At 40.7% G+C, this 16,515-nt stretch overlaps 1 protein-coding gene across 10 annotated transcripts in view; it reads right to left on the minus strand.

Moving 5' to 3' along the window:
• Positions 1-295: 295 nt before the first annotated feature.
• The window catches only part of CLCN1 (chloride voltage-gated channel 1), a 60,681-nt gene continuing 44,461 nt past the window's right edge, over positions 296-16,515 (minus strand). For 7 of the 10 annotated variants that reach the window (XM_052701786.1, XM_052701784.1, XM_052701785.1 and 4 more), the window contains 13 exons: positions 15,597-15,681; positions 15,026-15,175; positions 11,280-11,349; positions 9,651-9,761; positions 9,304-9,517; positions 8,547-8,680; positions 7,851-8,077; positions 7,628-7,733; positions 5,890-5,972; positions 5,160-5,198; positions 4,423-4,527; positions 2,201-2,287; positions 296-1,703 (listed from right to left, as the gene is read on the minus strand). In XM_052701786.1, the coding sequence (XP_052557746.1) occupies positions 1,311-1,703; positions 2,201-2,287; positions 4,423-4,527; positions 5,160-5,198; positions 5,890-5,972; positions 7,628-7,733; positions 7,851-8,077; positions 8,547-8,680; positions 9,304-9,517; positions 9,651-9,761; positions 11,280-11,349; positions 15,026-15,175; positions 15,597-15,681 (1,804 nt within the window). In that variant the 3' untranslated portion in view covers positions 296-1,310. Of the gene's footprint in view, positions 1,704-2,200; positions 2,288-4,422; positions 4,528-5,159; positions 5,199-5,675; positions 5,973-7,627; positions 7,734-7,850; positions 8,078-8,546; positions 8,681-9,303; positions 9,518-9,650; positions 9,762-11,279; positions 11,350-15,025; positions 15,176-15,596; positions 15,682-16,515 lie in introns of those variants that run through there. The other 3 variants (XM_052701780.1, XM_052701779.1, XM_052701787.1) reach the window with 3 other exon arrangements.

A 16,515-nucleotide genomic window follows, 5' to 3' on the forward strand; every position in this document is an offset into this window, starting at 1 on the left:
GAATAGGCCAAATCGAATTCTGCATGTTTACTGAGAAAACCCCACAAGGACAGTGAGTTAAAGCAACATCTTACCCTTGGATACTATGGTTTTGCACCCATGACATGAAGTTATGAGACATCTCTTTGCAAGATACAGATCAAGATCTCCTTCAGATCTACATCTGGAATAGAGGGATGCTGTAGACAAGGGCTGTAGTCTCTACTTCTAGTCACTGGAGACACAGGGGAAAGTGGGAGCTAGAATTCTCTGATCTATGACATGCAGAAATATGTGGAAAATAAATAGAGCAGAATTATCAGGAAAAATAGCAGGAGTTTTATTGATGAACCTGTTTCCAAAGCATAGAAAATGATTCCCTCTCCTGTATTTCTTGGTACTCCATTTTTTTAATTTTTTTTTTTTTTTAATTTTAAGTTCTTGTATTTTAAGACTATAACTTTGTAAAAATTCCAACAGTGGTTTTGAGAGACACAGTTGACAGTTGTTCAGGCGCGTACATGGTGTTTTACTCCTCTCCCTCCAACAGAGGATGCCCCCATTTAGGGTTTTCACATTCTGTTTAAAAATTCTAGAGATGGGAGGACAGAGGCTTTCCTCACTTTCAGTGCTTCTCTTTGAGCCCTGGCTGAATTCAAGACATGAAATGTAGACCAAGTATTTTCCTTCCTTTCACCTGATTTTAGGGTATGGCTCTGCTAAAGGTCAGTGGAGAAACATCTAACTGCAATTCCACCCAGGAAGATCCCAGAGTAAAAATTAAGAAAGAGGAAAAATGTTCTAGATGGGAATGTTTTGGGGGGTGCAAGTTAAGAGCTAGCCAAAAGGAGCAACACAGACAGGACTGCAGACAGAAGCAGCAGTACACTTCTTGGCTGGAGGTCAGGTTTGCACTGGTGCCTGCATGTCAGGTGTGACTATAAGGATGACACCAGTGGAGAAGATTTGCAACCCCTCCACTTTCTATATGGAGGATTGACCGAGGGCATCCTGATTATGTCCAGTAATATTCATGCCCTCTTATGATCCTTTCTGACATGTTATGTAGACACTTGCTCACCACAAGTGAAAGCAGAGGCCTTTAACATTATGAGCCTGCCCTCAGTCACCTTGCAGACTACATCTGACTCCTGTACACAGCTCAATAACCCAACTGATATTTGTATATAAAGCAGAAGAAAAAAAGGTTAAGTCCTATGTTCCTTCCCCCAACTGAATCAATTCTCTATGGGGTTTGCAAAGAGCATCCAAAAGCTGTGAGGAGCATACGCAAGACTGGCTCAACACGATGGTCTATGCCCTCACACCACCTATAACGGGACATCTTCATCCTCATCTTCATCCAGGTCAGTGGTGTGTAGGCTGATGTCCTTCAAGATGTCTGAGATGTTTTCATTAACTGGTCCTGTCAGCTCCATCTCTTCCAACTCGGTATCGGTGGCATAATTGGAGCACAGGCCTTCCCCTTCATCGTGTAAGTGAGAGGGCTGTGGAGAGTGTGAGTGCAGAGGCAGTGTGCTTTTTGTCCCCAAGTCTGCTGCTTGCTGCGCTGCCACCACGCCGCTGTCCTGCTGGCTCCACACCTGAGCACCCTGGCTGACCTTTTCACCGCTGATTGAAGTCCTGTTTGTGTCACGGAAACTGGCAAGTGGAGGGCGGAGGCGAACTCCGGAGCGTGTGGAGCCCTCTATTGCCTTTTGAAGCTATTAGAAGAGAAAGAGTTCAGAGAAAAAACTGATGAAAGGAAGCAGCCCTACCCAAAAGCCCTACCCTGACTCAGCCCTACCCAAAAGTTCATCGGCTCTCCGGGGTAAAGGACTCACAGATAGAGTCACATCATTGTATAAGCGATGGGGCCTGAGATCATCTTTCATACAGGTATTGTAATTAGTCCACGGTAAATAACAAATCCTGCACTACTGAGGCAATAATAGCTGCTCGGTTAAGAGGTCTGCTTTCAGGAAAAGGACAAACAGTCTAACGTGCCTGTAAATAACATCTGCTGCTTTCTCTGAAATACAGTCACCCAATCCTTGCCTCTACATAGCTCTCAGAGTGATGAGTCAGAATTCAACACTGGATTGAAAACAGAGCAAGCACAGTTATATATACTCTGAGCTGGATCTCCAACCTGTGAGTGTTTTGCAATGATGCACAAGACATTTGCATTTGATTAGGAGTTGAGATTATCTGTACCTACCTCTTCCAAAGCCAGCACTCCCTTCAGCTTTCCCATACTGGTTACATAGGCATGGCTGAGGCCCAGTAGTGAAAACAACGTATGCGTCTAAGAGGAAAAACACACAAAAAAATTCAGGGGCCTTGAAAACTGGTAAGGTGATACCTGGTGGATTTAGGATTTAGAAGCAGGAATGCCAAAGGCATACAAGCCTCGTAACCAAAGTGAGAAACTACTGCTTCCATTCCCCTTTTGTAGCTAGCAAATGTTAATCTCTGGTCCTTCTATTGCCCCTCTGTAGATAGGAGTGTGTTGATAATGCAGAGCACATTCTCAAAATCACTTCCATCCTCCATCTGGAAAGAGATTCATATACAACTCCCTGTGCATTTAAGGACTTACACAGATCCCTTTTCATTTCATGCTGGAAATAAAACTATCGTAGTAATATGCATAGTCAGAACTTTCTTAGGTTATTTGTTCCAGTACTTTCCTTATCACCAGAAGTTGGTTTTTTTTTTTTCCTGTTCTTTTCTTGTCTAATCTTGGTGCTGTTTATCCAATGCAGTGGCAACAAAAGAAAAGAGTTAATACCTTTCTCTTAGAAAGTATTCTGAAAAAGATAGGTATTACACTGCTATCAGTCTTCTCCAGCCTACATATACTACATTATTTTACTATTCTTTAAAGATCAGGTTTTCTGAAACTAAGCATTTTCAGTGCTTATCTGTGGAATATTTTTTACCTTTAATTTCTTTAAGCTGAGCTATGGCTGTGGACTTACACAAAGTAGTTCTTTCTGAGCTGGTATTTATCTTTAGCATCATATGACATGCGGAATTGATTGTAAACTAAGGAAAATGTCAGTCTTCATGCAGAAGACATTTTACTCTCATGCAAAAGAGAAGCAAACTGCTTAAGTACAATATGATCACAATCTGTGATATTCTTGTCAGTATTCTCACACTTAGCTCTGACCGTGCATACCTCAGTTTGGTTACTTATTCCTGTTTTTTTTTCTTGTGCATTTAGGTTGACTTTTGTCTGTTACTTCAGAGTTTCTCTGACAAAGAAAGAGATATATGAAATGTTCTTCATTGGAAATCTCCAGGTATCACATCTTGTAACCTCTGTAATCTCAGATACTAGTGGGTTTCAGATTCCTTCAGCCAGTCCTTTAGAAAACACCATCTTAAGTATGTCAGCCTCTTTTTATTTTGCTAAAGGCTTAGATCTTACCACTTTGATAATGGTAATTAATTTTGTGCAAGGCATATACTGACATTTCACATTAAATAAATAATGATTAAAAACTTGCACTGTGTGCTTTTGCTTCAGTAGGCCAATTTTCCTTTCCATTTAACGAAACTCCAATCCTCTGTTTCTCCTGATATAGCTATATAATGATTGCTTTTTGCCTCAGTCATTCTATATTAACTCTGGAAGTCATGTCGTAGAATATTCCAAGTTAGAAGGTACCAACAAGGATAACTGAATCCAACTGCTGTCTCTACCTGGTACCAGCCAACATTCAAACCCTATGTTTGAAGGTTGAGAGCACTGTCCAATTGCTCCTTGAGCTCAGGCAGCTTGGGGCCGTGGTCACTACTGTGGTAGCCTGTTTCCGAGTCCAATCACTCTCTTGTTGAAGAAACTCTTCCTAATATCTAATCTGAACCTCCTCTGATACAAATTCATGCTATTTCCTTGAGTCCTATCACTTACTGGTCACCAGTATGATCTAGTTTCTTCTTTCCTTGTGCTTCAGATCAGTTAAGACCAACCTTATGAGGTAGACTAGTTTGAAACAGCTTTTCTCACACAGTAAGAAATACTCTGCACGCTGACAGAAACACCTTGAGGAATCCAGGAGTAGTCATTCCAGTGCTGTGCATCAACAAAGCAGTGTGTATCTCCAGGTAATGCCCGCAGGCAGCACTGCATATAGTGCTTCTGTTGATGCAATGGCTGGAAAGTTCTACGTGTGTCCAAAAGTTATTTAACAACAGAACTTAAACTTCTTAACCTCTAGCCTTTCTTTTTCCAGGAGACTGGAAATACATGCAGAAAAATAGAGAAAAAAATTACTCCTGTATGTGGACGTGAAAATTGCTGGTGTTAATTAAAATTGGATGAAGACAATGTGAGTAGGTGAAGAAAAGGAGAAGACATATCATAGACGATACTTAATGATAGATATGGTGGACAAAAACAGTATGCCTCAGAGAGATGTCTGCACCCACCTTGTGCAGAGAGGTTCTCTCCACCAGTTGGAAAGGGGAAGGGTCTATGCGGCAGCATTCAAAGCACACATCCTTTTCCAGCTCCTCTTGTTCCCAAGCATCTATCTAACAGAAGAAAGGAGAACCACTCATAGTAATCAGCAGTGCTGCTGGTTATGTACCCAGACTGTGCCCATTCTCCCATTAATCATTTGTCCATCCAATGTCTATTATCCACCTGCCTTGCATACTATATCACCTCCTTCAGGTTTCTTATTCTTAGAAGGTATCAAGTCCCTGTGTGAAGAGATAAATTCCAGTATCTCTGAGGTTTTCTGGGTAGGGAGAGTTTTGCTCCTTCCTGCTTAAAGAGGGAGTGAACATCTTAGCTTTCCTTCCTGAGTGCATCTTCCACTTGTCTTTACAAGGTAATAGTTCCTTTTTGCAAAGAATGAAGGAACAACATAGACCCATAGCTTTAGGTGAGAAGAGACCTGCAAAGGCCTCTGATCTAACATCCTGCTCACAGAAGGACTGATTTCAAAGCTCGATGAGATTACTCGATGCCTTACTCATTACATCTAGCAGAAAAAATCTCTTAATGGGTGAGACTTGCCTCCTACACAAATCTAAGAAGAAAATGGGTTTATCTATGGTTTTATGTGGCAATTACTGTTCTAAGAGTTCGGGAAGAACTGCAAATGATAAAGAATGGGCAAAAGAAACACTCACTCGACTTACTTCCCTTTCAGTCTTACCTCTTCTGGTGTCATTGTCTCAATGACTTCCACTGGCTCCTGTAGAAGAAAACGCTGTTCGGTTTCACAGAGTACAGAAAGGAAAGATGTGCATAACCCCCTTACACCTTGTGGTCCCCTTTTTATTTCAGTTAATATATTACTAAGTCATTAGATTTTCTTCATACTCATACATTGAAAAGTGCACTCTATACTTAATTTTCTTCCCTTACCAAAAAAAATGGCCTATGTCAGGTGCCTAAACAGGGTCATCTGGTACTGCTTTGGATGCTTTCACATGGGGCCCAATTACCGTCCTAGAGTGGGTGGATCTCTCAGAGACTCAGTATGATATCCACCAACCCGGTGCCCAAGGGCATCTAATGTAGCACAAGACGAAAGCTTTTTTTCATTTTTAGCTAGCCAAAAATAGTGCCAAATGAACTAGACTTGCACTTTGTTTCAGACTAGTGGAAATGATGTCATTTGCTGGGAAAAAAAGATGCCCAGACTCAATCATGATGGTAGCCTTGATACCTGAGCACAAATGGCTCATGAGCAAGATGTACACTCCTTCACAGTAATCACATCCTTTCTCCTTGGAGGGAGTTCCCCACTGACACTGTCGGAGTTCATGACCATATGTATGTCCATCATTTGGCCAGATGCTGAAAGGCTCTGGGTAGTAGGCTCTATTTCCATCACATCCCTTCTCTTTCCAGGCTACTGCTAGGCTTTCTGTATCCCTAACCTGGACAGCACTCTGTGTTTCAGGTCGACGGTTGTAAGGGCACAAGAGCTGCTGGAACAGTTGCCTCAAATTCCGGAAACTGTCTGAAGAATGAAAACAGATGTGGATAAGAGACAAGAATGAATGAGTGACAAAAATACAAAGCTCTATGGTTATCTTCTTGCCCAAGGCAGGCTAGAAAATAATATGAGGGACATTTTATACTGTACGTGACAGGGTTTAGCCAGCCACAGTTCAGCAGTCAGTTTGTAAGATGATGGTTAGGACATGCCAGGATAAATATTTCCATGCAATATCTTTTCCTTAAGGAAAGGAAAGAAAACATTACAAAATAGCCCACACAGATGATGTTAATAGATCAATGTCCCTGAGGAGAAAAACAGAAGCAAGACTATTAGACAGCAAACAATATGATACAAGAAAGAAACTGCTATAGGGTTTCTGAAATACATAAGGAGAATCTGATTTAAAGGCTGAGTATGGAACGAAATTTGAAAATCACTTCAAATCAAAGTATACCAATTAGCCAGACTTGACAGTTATGAGGGAGTGAAAAGGCCATGGGCTGAGCCAATAGTGTAACAGAGGGAGTGAGAATAACTGCAGAATTATTCTAGGCAGGACAGTCAGAAATTAGCAAATGGGAAAGTATAGGGTTTGGTGCTGTTGTGAGCAAGGCTGTTCAGATTGGTCAGAAACTATGGCAGCTGTGAGCCAAAGTAAAAATTATGGAAGGGAAAGCCTCATGAAGTCATCCCTCCTTCATTTTCTTTTGTGACTCCTTGATAACTCAGCACTAATTTCACTTAAAGTGTCTCACACAATATCCTTGTTTTGATATAATTGTTTTTCTGATTTGGTAAGGAAAATGAATTGCTATTCCACCATTCTACTGCCCTGGTAGCATAGCATAAAGTGAATTTTTGTATGCTGTAAAGGTTTAGTCATAAACAAGTGGTGTTAAGGCTCCAGATACGTTATAGGCTATATTATATTTGGGTATCTAAAAACATGAGCCAGAACCACATCCTCTGTATTAATTCTGAAAATTTGGCTGTACCACTGTGTGAACTCGCTGTCTGCGTATTTCAAGGCACACAAAGGAAAAAAAAGCAACCAAACAAAAACTAACTAAACCATCCTGTATCAAATATACATGATATAGGAATCAGAAACGAGATACAAACATAGTTGTGGGAACAAAGCTAATGAAGGTGGAGCAGCACAAAGAGAACACAGTAAGTCAGTATTCGTCCTTCATATTAAATAAGCTGAAATCAAGAGATATGCATCCAAGGGAGGAGTTGTTCAGCTTTGGAAATGGCCAAGCAACTCCAAAAATAAGTACATATGTTCAGCTCTCAGACTTCTCAGAATAATTCACAAGGTGAAGGTGCCAAGTGGTGGGAAGTTCACATGCAGAACCTTCAGCAAAAGTCAAAGGAGACGTTTTTGCAAACCTTGGAATTGAGGATACTGACAGAGAGAGAGCTGCCTGAGTGGGCCTACTTTTGCTATGCTCTCTAGAGGATCACGAAAAGAAGATAATTTCAGGTAATTGTTGTGAGGTACATTTTTCAAAGTGCCAGCACAAGAAAAGCAGAGAAAGTTGACTGAGAACAATTTCTTCCCCACAACTGAGAAGCCTGCACCTTGCACAGACATTTACATACAGTAAGCTTTAAATCTTCCATAATCTAACTAAGGTGTGATTGGGGCACGCCAGAAGTTATCATACCTGAGAATTGCTGTGGCTCCAAAATTTCAGGCGTTTGTTTAAGAGGATTTGTTGGGCCATTGGGCTCCTCTGGGTGACTAGGAGAGGGGCTTGGTGGCTGAGGCTGCTGTTACGGAAAGGAGAGAAAATAAGGTCCACCCCATGTCATTTCTTTCTCAGTCTTTCCAAATGTCTTACTGCTTCTTAAGCAGTCTATAATGCAGTCTCTTTTCTTCTCCCTCACCTCTGCCTTCTCATCTGTATCATCATCCTCATCAACATAAACGAAAGATTCATGCTTCAGCTTTGGCAGCATTGCTCCTGATCCCTTGCTGTGTCCATCATAAGGTGCCTCAGCCAGCTTCTGCTGCATTTGTCTGTTGAGGCACCGTCGCCGTTCTGGGCTGATGTGTCTCTGGAGGAGTGCCTGCAGATCGGATCTCTCTACAGACCCCAGAAGGATCATGGTCTCTGCATAACACAGTAGAGAAACTATTCAGTCCCCTCATGGTTTTGAATGCCACTTGCCACACACTGCCCTTTCTTCCTTTTAAATTCTTTGAAATGCTGGAAGCAGCACTATCACAAGCTATAAAATTAGCCCTGCTAATTGCTGCTAGTATTCTTTGGGGCTGGGAGAAGCTAGCCATCCCTGATCTGTGCACTCCTGAGAACAACAGAAACAGGCTCTTTACTTATACAAGATCCCTCCCTTTTGTCAAAATTGCCACACATCTCTTACATACTATATCTAATTCTCACACTCCATCTTACCTGTCTGCTAAAGCTGAAACAATCTTATTTCATACTTAATCATAGTGGAAAGTTTTTAGTATGAATCATGTTATATATTGGACCACACTACCTTCTTCAAAGTGTGTAATTTGAGAGTTTCTTTTGACTCAGTTGAGACAGCCTTCAGGAAAGACCAGTCGCTTACCTGGTGAGTCCACCAAAGGCAAAGTCTTAACAGTGGTGCTTTGGAGTAGAGTTTGCAAGTCTCGATATTTACAGTTGGAGGAGACAAATTTCACATCTTGGACCATAATATCTTCAACAAAGATATTGTATTTGCTGTGAATAGACGGACAAGATGAAGAGTTAGAATGTTAAAAATGTATAGCAGGTAATTTCCTCAGTGTGTTCTTTATAGAGTTGCTAATTGATCATCTCTAAGACTAACTAAGGAGGACTTTGGAGCAGTATCAACATGGATTTCATTACAGGTCTATTTCACTCCGCTATCTTCCACAATAAAAACACATTTCTATACATGCACATACACGTACATGTTTTATATATACATACATATATACGTATATTATATATACATTTTATATAGAGACACATGTAGGAGAATAGCTGATTTTATATTTTTTAAAAGTATAAAAGTATCCAAATAAAATGTTTCAAACATTTTTAAAAGAAAAAAAATCCAAATGTCCAAGTCTTCAAAACTGAAGTAAATGGGTAATATTTACAGAAATTCAGTAATATTGCAGATGATTCAAACTTGTGCTTTCTGCATATGGACCTTATTTCTATTCCACCTCTTTTTTCTTCTCTTGTTGCTTTTTCTTCTCAGCCCAGATTTATTCTGCATTTTTATTTTCTTTGTAACACTGTCTGCTTTTCATGACCTTTTCTTCTCCCATGGTCTCATTCTCCCCACCTCCATCTCTGCTCTACTGCTGTACCTTATATGATTCCAGCCCAGATCTGGCAGGTAGGGCAACTTCTTCACCTGGATGATGCTATCATAGAGGCTGGGTTGCAGACTCTGGGCCACCATGTTGGCAAGAATGACAGCTACCATCATGGGCAGGATGTGGGCAATTTGACCTGTCAGCTCAAAGCAGATCACCGCAGTGGAAACAGTGTGGCTCACTGCTCCTGTCAGAGCTGCTGCACCTTTCCCAGATAGGATGGAAAAGTTATTGGGAGAGAAGAAGAAAGACTGTGATATAGAAACAGAACATCATGTCGGCCAGGAAAGTTATGGGGATGGGATTAGGTGGAGAAAGAGGAAGACATGAAGACTCACCAATGACAGCATACCCTCCAGGTAAGATTTTGTAAACAATACCATCAAAGAGGATCCCATCTGGAAAGAGAGATGCCATGATTTCTCCAATAAGACGTCCAAATGCAGCACCTGGAAAACATCACCAGCAATTATGGAATTTAACATCTAAAGAGCATAAAGTCTATGCTATGTAGCTATGCTGGGTAAACACTGGGGTGATTTCTAACAGAAACAAAACCAACACTTACATAAAGATGACACCAGGACTGAACAATAGCTTTCAGTTACAAAATACAAAAGTTGAACTCCAAGAGGAAAAAAATGTACTAAGATATGTAAATACAGTTGAACCCTCATTCTTCCACTCAGATGCACGAGGCATGGTGGTATTTGTGATTCCCAGGCAGGGAGAAATGTCTTTTAAAAGACAGCATATTTTGTGTCACGTCAGTCCAAATCACAGTTCAGGATTGACGTGCACTCACTCTATGAATGTCCAAAATACTAGAGTCTTAAGCTTACAGAAAAGTTTGGATGGGAAGGAACATGTGGAAGTCTTTGGTCTGAGCCCTGATCACAACATGCTAATTTCAAAGTAAGATCAAGTCACCGAGGGCCTTGACCAAACCTGCTTTAGAAGTCTCTGGTGATGGAGATTCTCCATCCTCTTGGGGAATCTTTACCAGGGAAACAATTTTTTCCCCATGTCAATCAGAATTTCCCATGTTGCAACATGTGCTTTTTGCTTCCTTTTTACTAGGTGTCTCCAGGAAGAGTCTTTCTATCTTCCTTATACCTTGCTGCATTAGATGGTGAAACCTACAGTTAGCTCTCCTCTTGACCTTCTCTTCTGCAGATTGAACAAGCCCAATTTCCTCAGGTTGTCCTTGTTTGTTTTGTTTGCTCCCCAACAATCTCAGTGACCCTTCACTAGACTCAGTGCACTTTGTCACACTTCCTGCGTGGATGGACACAAAATAGTATTTGAGAATTGTTTGCAGAATGCCAATTGCTCCAAAATAACCTGTTCCTTTGCCTTGCTGATTGGGCTTTTACTAATACAGCTTTGTTTGATGTTAGCCTTCATTACTGCAAGGGCATATTACTGATTCAGGTTCAGTTGTTGCCTTCCAGAACCCAGAGATTGTAAGCACACTTCAACACACTTCATTTAATTTCAGGGCTGTGGATAATTAATGCTGAACTTCATGAGCTTGTAAACAACTTCATAAATAATGAATTCCCATATGCCATCGCACTCCCTGACGGAGAAGTGGCATTGCAGGTACTAGTTTTGAGGTTGTGACTTCTCATTGGCCTTCAGGAGTGAAAGGAGCAACTATTGCTAGCTGTAGTATGAGTTTCTCTGTAGATGAAGAGTCAGAGAAATGAGAAGACCATGACTCAGCGTGTCTTTCCACAGCTTGGCTTTTCTTTTGTAAAATGATAAAAGATGTCCTCAGCATTTAGGTATAAGAGTGTGGACAAAAGAGACTGGTATAAGAACTGCTGACCAAGATTGTCATAGGCATGAAGTGATAACTAGACTCTGTATCCTCTCGAAGAAGCCTACCAGGAACGTACACACCTTCTCTTGTCCTTTCTACCTGTCAGATCCATATGTTGCAACATAAAATTGGAACTCACCTAAAACAAAAACAGGCATGAAGCCTCCACAGGGGATTGGCATCGTGGTAGCGATGACAGACATCCAGAACTAGAACAGAGGCAGAGGGTGCAGTTGTTAGCGAGTAGCAGTAGCATTTCCTACAGCCCCACTCTACTGACCAACGTGTAAATCCATAAGGAGACATAATCTGATGGATATGGCAGTTCAGCTGGGAGGTGAAGGGCTAAGGGGCTGTGAGGTGTGAAGGGGAGTTAGAGAAACTCTTGCATCACACCAGCAATGAAGCAGAAGACCTTTGGGTGACTGCTGTGTTGTCAGAGAAGCCAAATCACCAAGAGAATGAACATGAGAACACCTTTGCCTCGAACTTCTGAAGGTAAGATTTCCCACTGTTCTGAACAGGTTTTTTATTTTTATTATTAGTAATAATTTTATAAAATGAGATTATCAGGATTTCATAGCCTCAAAAAAAATTTACTGTAAAGGGAACTCTAGAGGTCTCTCACTCAACTTCCTGCTTCCAGAAGAGTTAATTCTTAAGTTAAATTAGCTTTCTCTGGGCCTAGTCCAGATAAACTTTGAACAACTTGACTGGTGGAGATTCCCCAGCTTTTCTGGGAAGTTTCTGAGAAGCCAAATTCAAGGGAGAATTTTTTCCTGAAGCCCATCTGCTCTAAGTTTCCCTTATTATAGCTTGTATCTAGCCTGTTCCAGTGTTCGACTATCCTCACAGTAAATACATTTTTCCTGATGTCCATCTGATCCTCTGCTGGTGCAGCTTTGTGCTGTTCCCTTACATTCTCTCACGGTTACTCAGGAGCAGAGCCCAGCACCTCCCTCTACTTCCACTCATCAGGAAGCTGCAGAGAGCAATGAGCAATTGGCCTTTTTCAGATTGGGCAGCCCGAATGTACTCTCAGCCTCCCTTCAGCAGGCCTTTCAGACCTGCTACCAGCTTGGCTGCCCTCCTGTGTAAACATGCAAGTATCTTAATATCCCTTTTATATTGTGGAGCCCAGAACTACGCACAAGATTCAAGGTGGGGCTTGATTCAATTTTCAAGATTCAATGTTAAATAAAAAAATAAAGATTCAAGATTCAATGTTAAATACAGTGGGATAATGAACTGTCTCGGCCAGCTGACTATGCTATGTTTAGTGCACCCCAGAATGTGATTTGCCCTCTTGGCTGCTGAGTAGTGCTGAGGCTAATCCAAATATTGACTTAGTCCAGCCTTCTGGAGGCAACAGCCTATTCTTACAAACACCTTGAGTGCCAGTAAGTTTGTCTTTTCTTAGGCGAAAGGCCAGGAAATTTCCATAGCTGAAGAATCCACTAAGGATGTTGCTATTTCAAGAGCTTGTACAAAGAAATGTACTATCAATTCCCTTGCAGCAGTTTCTTCTGTAGGAGAAAGGCAAGAACAGTCCAGTACACAAAGAGCAATACTTCCAGGTTTCTCCTAAACTAGAATGTCTTGTTTTCCTCAGAGTAGGCAAATCATTCCTGTTCAAGGTCCACCCTTGATGAGGTGATGCCTATGCATACAATGCAGTAGCTGTAGACAGATGAGGTATTAACCTCTAGACAGTCAATTTGAAGAAATCCATCTAAGACAAATTTTCTGCAGTTATAGGCTGGTTGGCATAAAAGGAAAAAGAAACTAGTATACAGGCTATGATGTCACAGACTATAATGTAAAGCCTTCCACAAAGGTAGCAAAGAACCAGCAAAACAGCATATCTCAGCTCATGGCAGAGGAATATGCAGGGAGGATGGTTTGGACCATCAGCTTGATACTGGCTGTTGTTCTTCACATCTGCCATTTGAATACTTCAATGAAGAGGCTCCTGGATGGCTACAGAAGCCACCAAACTGCATAGGTAGAATGCTGCCACCTAAATTTTATCTTGCCAAACTCAGACCAAATACAACTAAGAATCAGGAGCATAATGAATTGGAGAATAAGGTCAAGTCTTCTAGAGTCAAAGCTGCAGTTACTTTTTAATGTGTGTATCCCAATGCATAAAAAATGAACTACTTGGAGCAGTTATGTCGTGATTTGAGAAAACTCTAAGCCAGGCACCTCCAACCCAGGGCCCATGGCCCACACATGGCCTGGCTCAGCCCGTCCTGTGGTTGCCCCTTGTCCTGTGCCATCATGGCAGTGGCTCTTTTCTTCTAAGCAGCTTGACCCAGCCCCAGATGCACATCTGCTGCTTAACAATAACCAAACATTGGTGTGCGACTGGGACTGTCTGGACTGAAACTAGGACATGGGGAGGGTGCAGTACAGTGCCAACTGAATTTATGGCAAATAATTTTATGCATTTGATACATTGGTTGAACCGTCCTGTGAACAGCAAAAAATATGCAGACTTGCTTTCCATTTTGAAATTTTGGAATTTGAGAATAGTTTTCAAGGTTGCAGAAAAAAAACCAATGCATTTTTCTTGGTATTTTTTTTGACTCAGTTTTCAGTTGACTCCGATACATTACCTGGAAATTTTCAAGTGGAATGTATAGAGTTGTAATCACATATTCAACTCAAAAATTTGGTCACGTCTCTCTACTAGACTTGTCTCTCATTTCACTGTCATGTCTTGTTCACAACTGTATGTACTCCCAGAAAGTGATGACATGAACAACTCTTCAAGGATGAAGTAAAGGAGGAGTAAAATTTCATGAAAATGTTTGATGAACACCTTGAGAACTCAGTAAGAACTGCAACCAGTTCCATCGAACAAGACTGATGCATTAGTTTCACAAAACAAAGGTCAAATATCCCACTAGTTTTATGGTTTTACTACTCTCTTCTATGTTGCAATTAAAAATAAAATAAGTTTTGTTAGTTACATACATTACCTATATTACATATTTTGTGCACAGCCCAAGACTACTCCTCTTCACTCAGTACAGCCCAGGGAAGCCAAAAGGTTGGACACTCATTCCCTAACTAGTGGGACAAGGCCAATGAATTCAGTCTTTGAGAATACAAGTCTTAAAGGAGAACAGATGGGGCTCAAGAAAGATGCACTGTGCAGTCCATTCCTTTTTTCATTCAGTGAGATCCTATCTGCTTAGTACACTGTAATCAAAATTAGTACAGAATGATAACCTTCAGATGCCTGTCAAAAATTTGATAAAATGTTTTATTTTAGATGGAATCAGCTGTGTCAATCATTAATGCCTATTTTTGATCTGTTGAAATGTTCAACTTGTATTTCAAGGTGGCTTCAGCTCTTCTTGTTCTTAAGAAAAAATAAATAAGCATTTCTGCAACTTTCACACTCCTTGCCTCCCAGAAACCTTTCTTGGTAATTGTATTTTGAACATTATCACGTCTACTTCTTCTAGATATCAAGTAAATAGCATGAGACTTTGTTTAGGCCAAATATAAATTATATTTATATTTGCTTTATACTCAAATACTCATTTTCTCAGTCCGTGAGAGACTTGTTCTGATGTAGTCTTTACTACCAGCCACTAAACTGTGTCTCCTGAAAGTCATTCAGCAGGATGCATAATGAAGATTAACTACCGAAGGAGAAAATGTATTAAGGCCAGAAAATTTTTCCCTAATAAATTTGCTGATCTTGTATTCAATATAGGCAAAAATTCCATCAAAAGATATAAGGCCCCATTCCTGTAGTAGTGTTTTATTCAATACCTAGCAACTTGTCATAGGCAGATACATTTTTAATGCAGGATCAGGAGAACTCACTCTGAGTGGAAAAGGGTTAGAGTGAGCTGAACTTCGTACCTTCATGAGAAAGAAAAGCAGGATGATGATGAAGACACTGACTTTGGGGTGGATCCAGGCAGCAGATTTCCCTAGGATCTGAGGGTCTCCTGTGTATTTTGCCCAGGTGTAGTTATCAAAGAGAGAGCTGATGGCTTCCCGTGGCATCAACTATAAAGAAAAGAAAACAAACCAAACAAACAACAAACGGGGATTAAGCATGACATTAGACAGATTAAATATTCTGCCTCTGTTCCGAGGAAGTCGGGGAGAATTTTACTTAAACAATTCATGATTATGAGACTTAATTCATATTTTGATCTTCAGGAAGAGACGTGTGATTTTACCTGAACTTGTAAAAGGACAATAACTTTTACACATCTTCCTAAATTACTTGCTTAGGAAAGTGGAGCTCTTTCAAGTTTTACGTGAAAGGGATATCAGAGATCACGTCTCACAGTACAGTCCTTCAGATCAAACTCTTCCTAAATCTTTCTTCTCCTTCCCAAGATGTAAGGTTATGGGGGAACAGGAGAAAGGGAGATTGCTCTACAGAATTAGAAATACTTCAAAATGCACATCCCACTCTCACCTCTCCTGCCATGAACTGCCCAAACCCCAGAGGGAAGGTCACGGATGCTATAAAGAAGGTTATGAACCCAGGGTATATGAGGAAGCTGAAAAGAAAGAAAAGTCTGTTAAAATGTAACCTCATATTCTTGTAGCAATATCATTTCAGGAACATAAATGCTATTCCTGTGAAAGTTCTCTGCTGCATCTGTGTCCATGCTTTGGAGTTGTGTCACTGACTATTTAATGCCCTGCTCCACTGACCATCATGATTCATAGAGAGTTCAGCAGGCAGCAAAGCCATTTTTTCCATCAGAAGTAATATAATGGGGAGGGATGTACAAATTGCACAGTCTTGACTATACAGAGGCGACGTGTATTTACAACTGTGAGGTGACCCAGCGTCAAAAGCCTGCCTCTCCTCCAGTTGTCGCAATTATTTTTATCTTGCTCTTCATCCTCCATGCAATTTGTCCTGTCCTAGGGTGGTTCTCCTTCTTGCCATACATTTCCGCATGCACTCTTAGTTGCATTAGTACTTAAGGGAAAATATTGCCTTATTTTCCATTGAATCCCTGTCCACCACATTTCTGGGTGGAAAGTTGTCAGTAAAACCTTTATTGCTAAATCTTACTTTATCTTTTATTTCTCTTGCATGCTGCAATTCACACCTTTGGATTACTATCAGTTTCAGCTTTTGGTTCTTGAATATACAGCAATTTCAATACCGTGATACACTCTTTACGTATTTGTCTCCATTTTGATTTTAAAAAACATTTTAGATGTTAAGGATGTAGTTATATTCCAGTTGTTTTCTGTTTCTTACAATATAAGCATTTGTTTCTTTTATAGGTTCTAAGAAAGAAGTACCCAGTGCCTCTCCAGAAGTATGATCAATGATTTTCTAGTTAAGAACATTTCTTGCCCAATCAATATTTTCC

The sequence above is a fragment of the Tympanuchus pallidicinctus genome, unplaced genomic scaffold (assembly GCF_026119805.1).
Source record: "Tympanuchus pallidicinctus isolate F22 unplaced genomic scaffold, pur_lepc_1.0 scaffold40, whole genome shotgun sequence".
Taxonomy (NCBI): domain Eukaryota; kingdom Metazoa; phylum Chordata; class Aves; order Galliformes; family Phasianidae; genus Tympanuchus; species Tympanuchus pallidicinctus.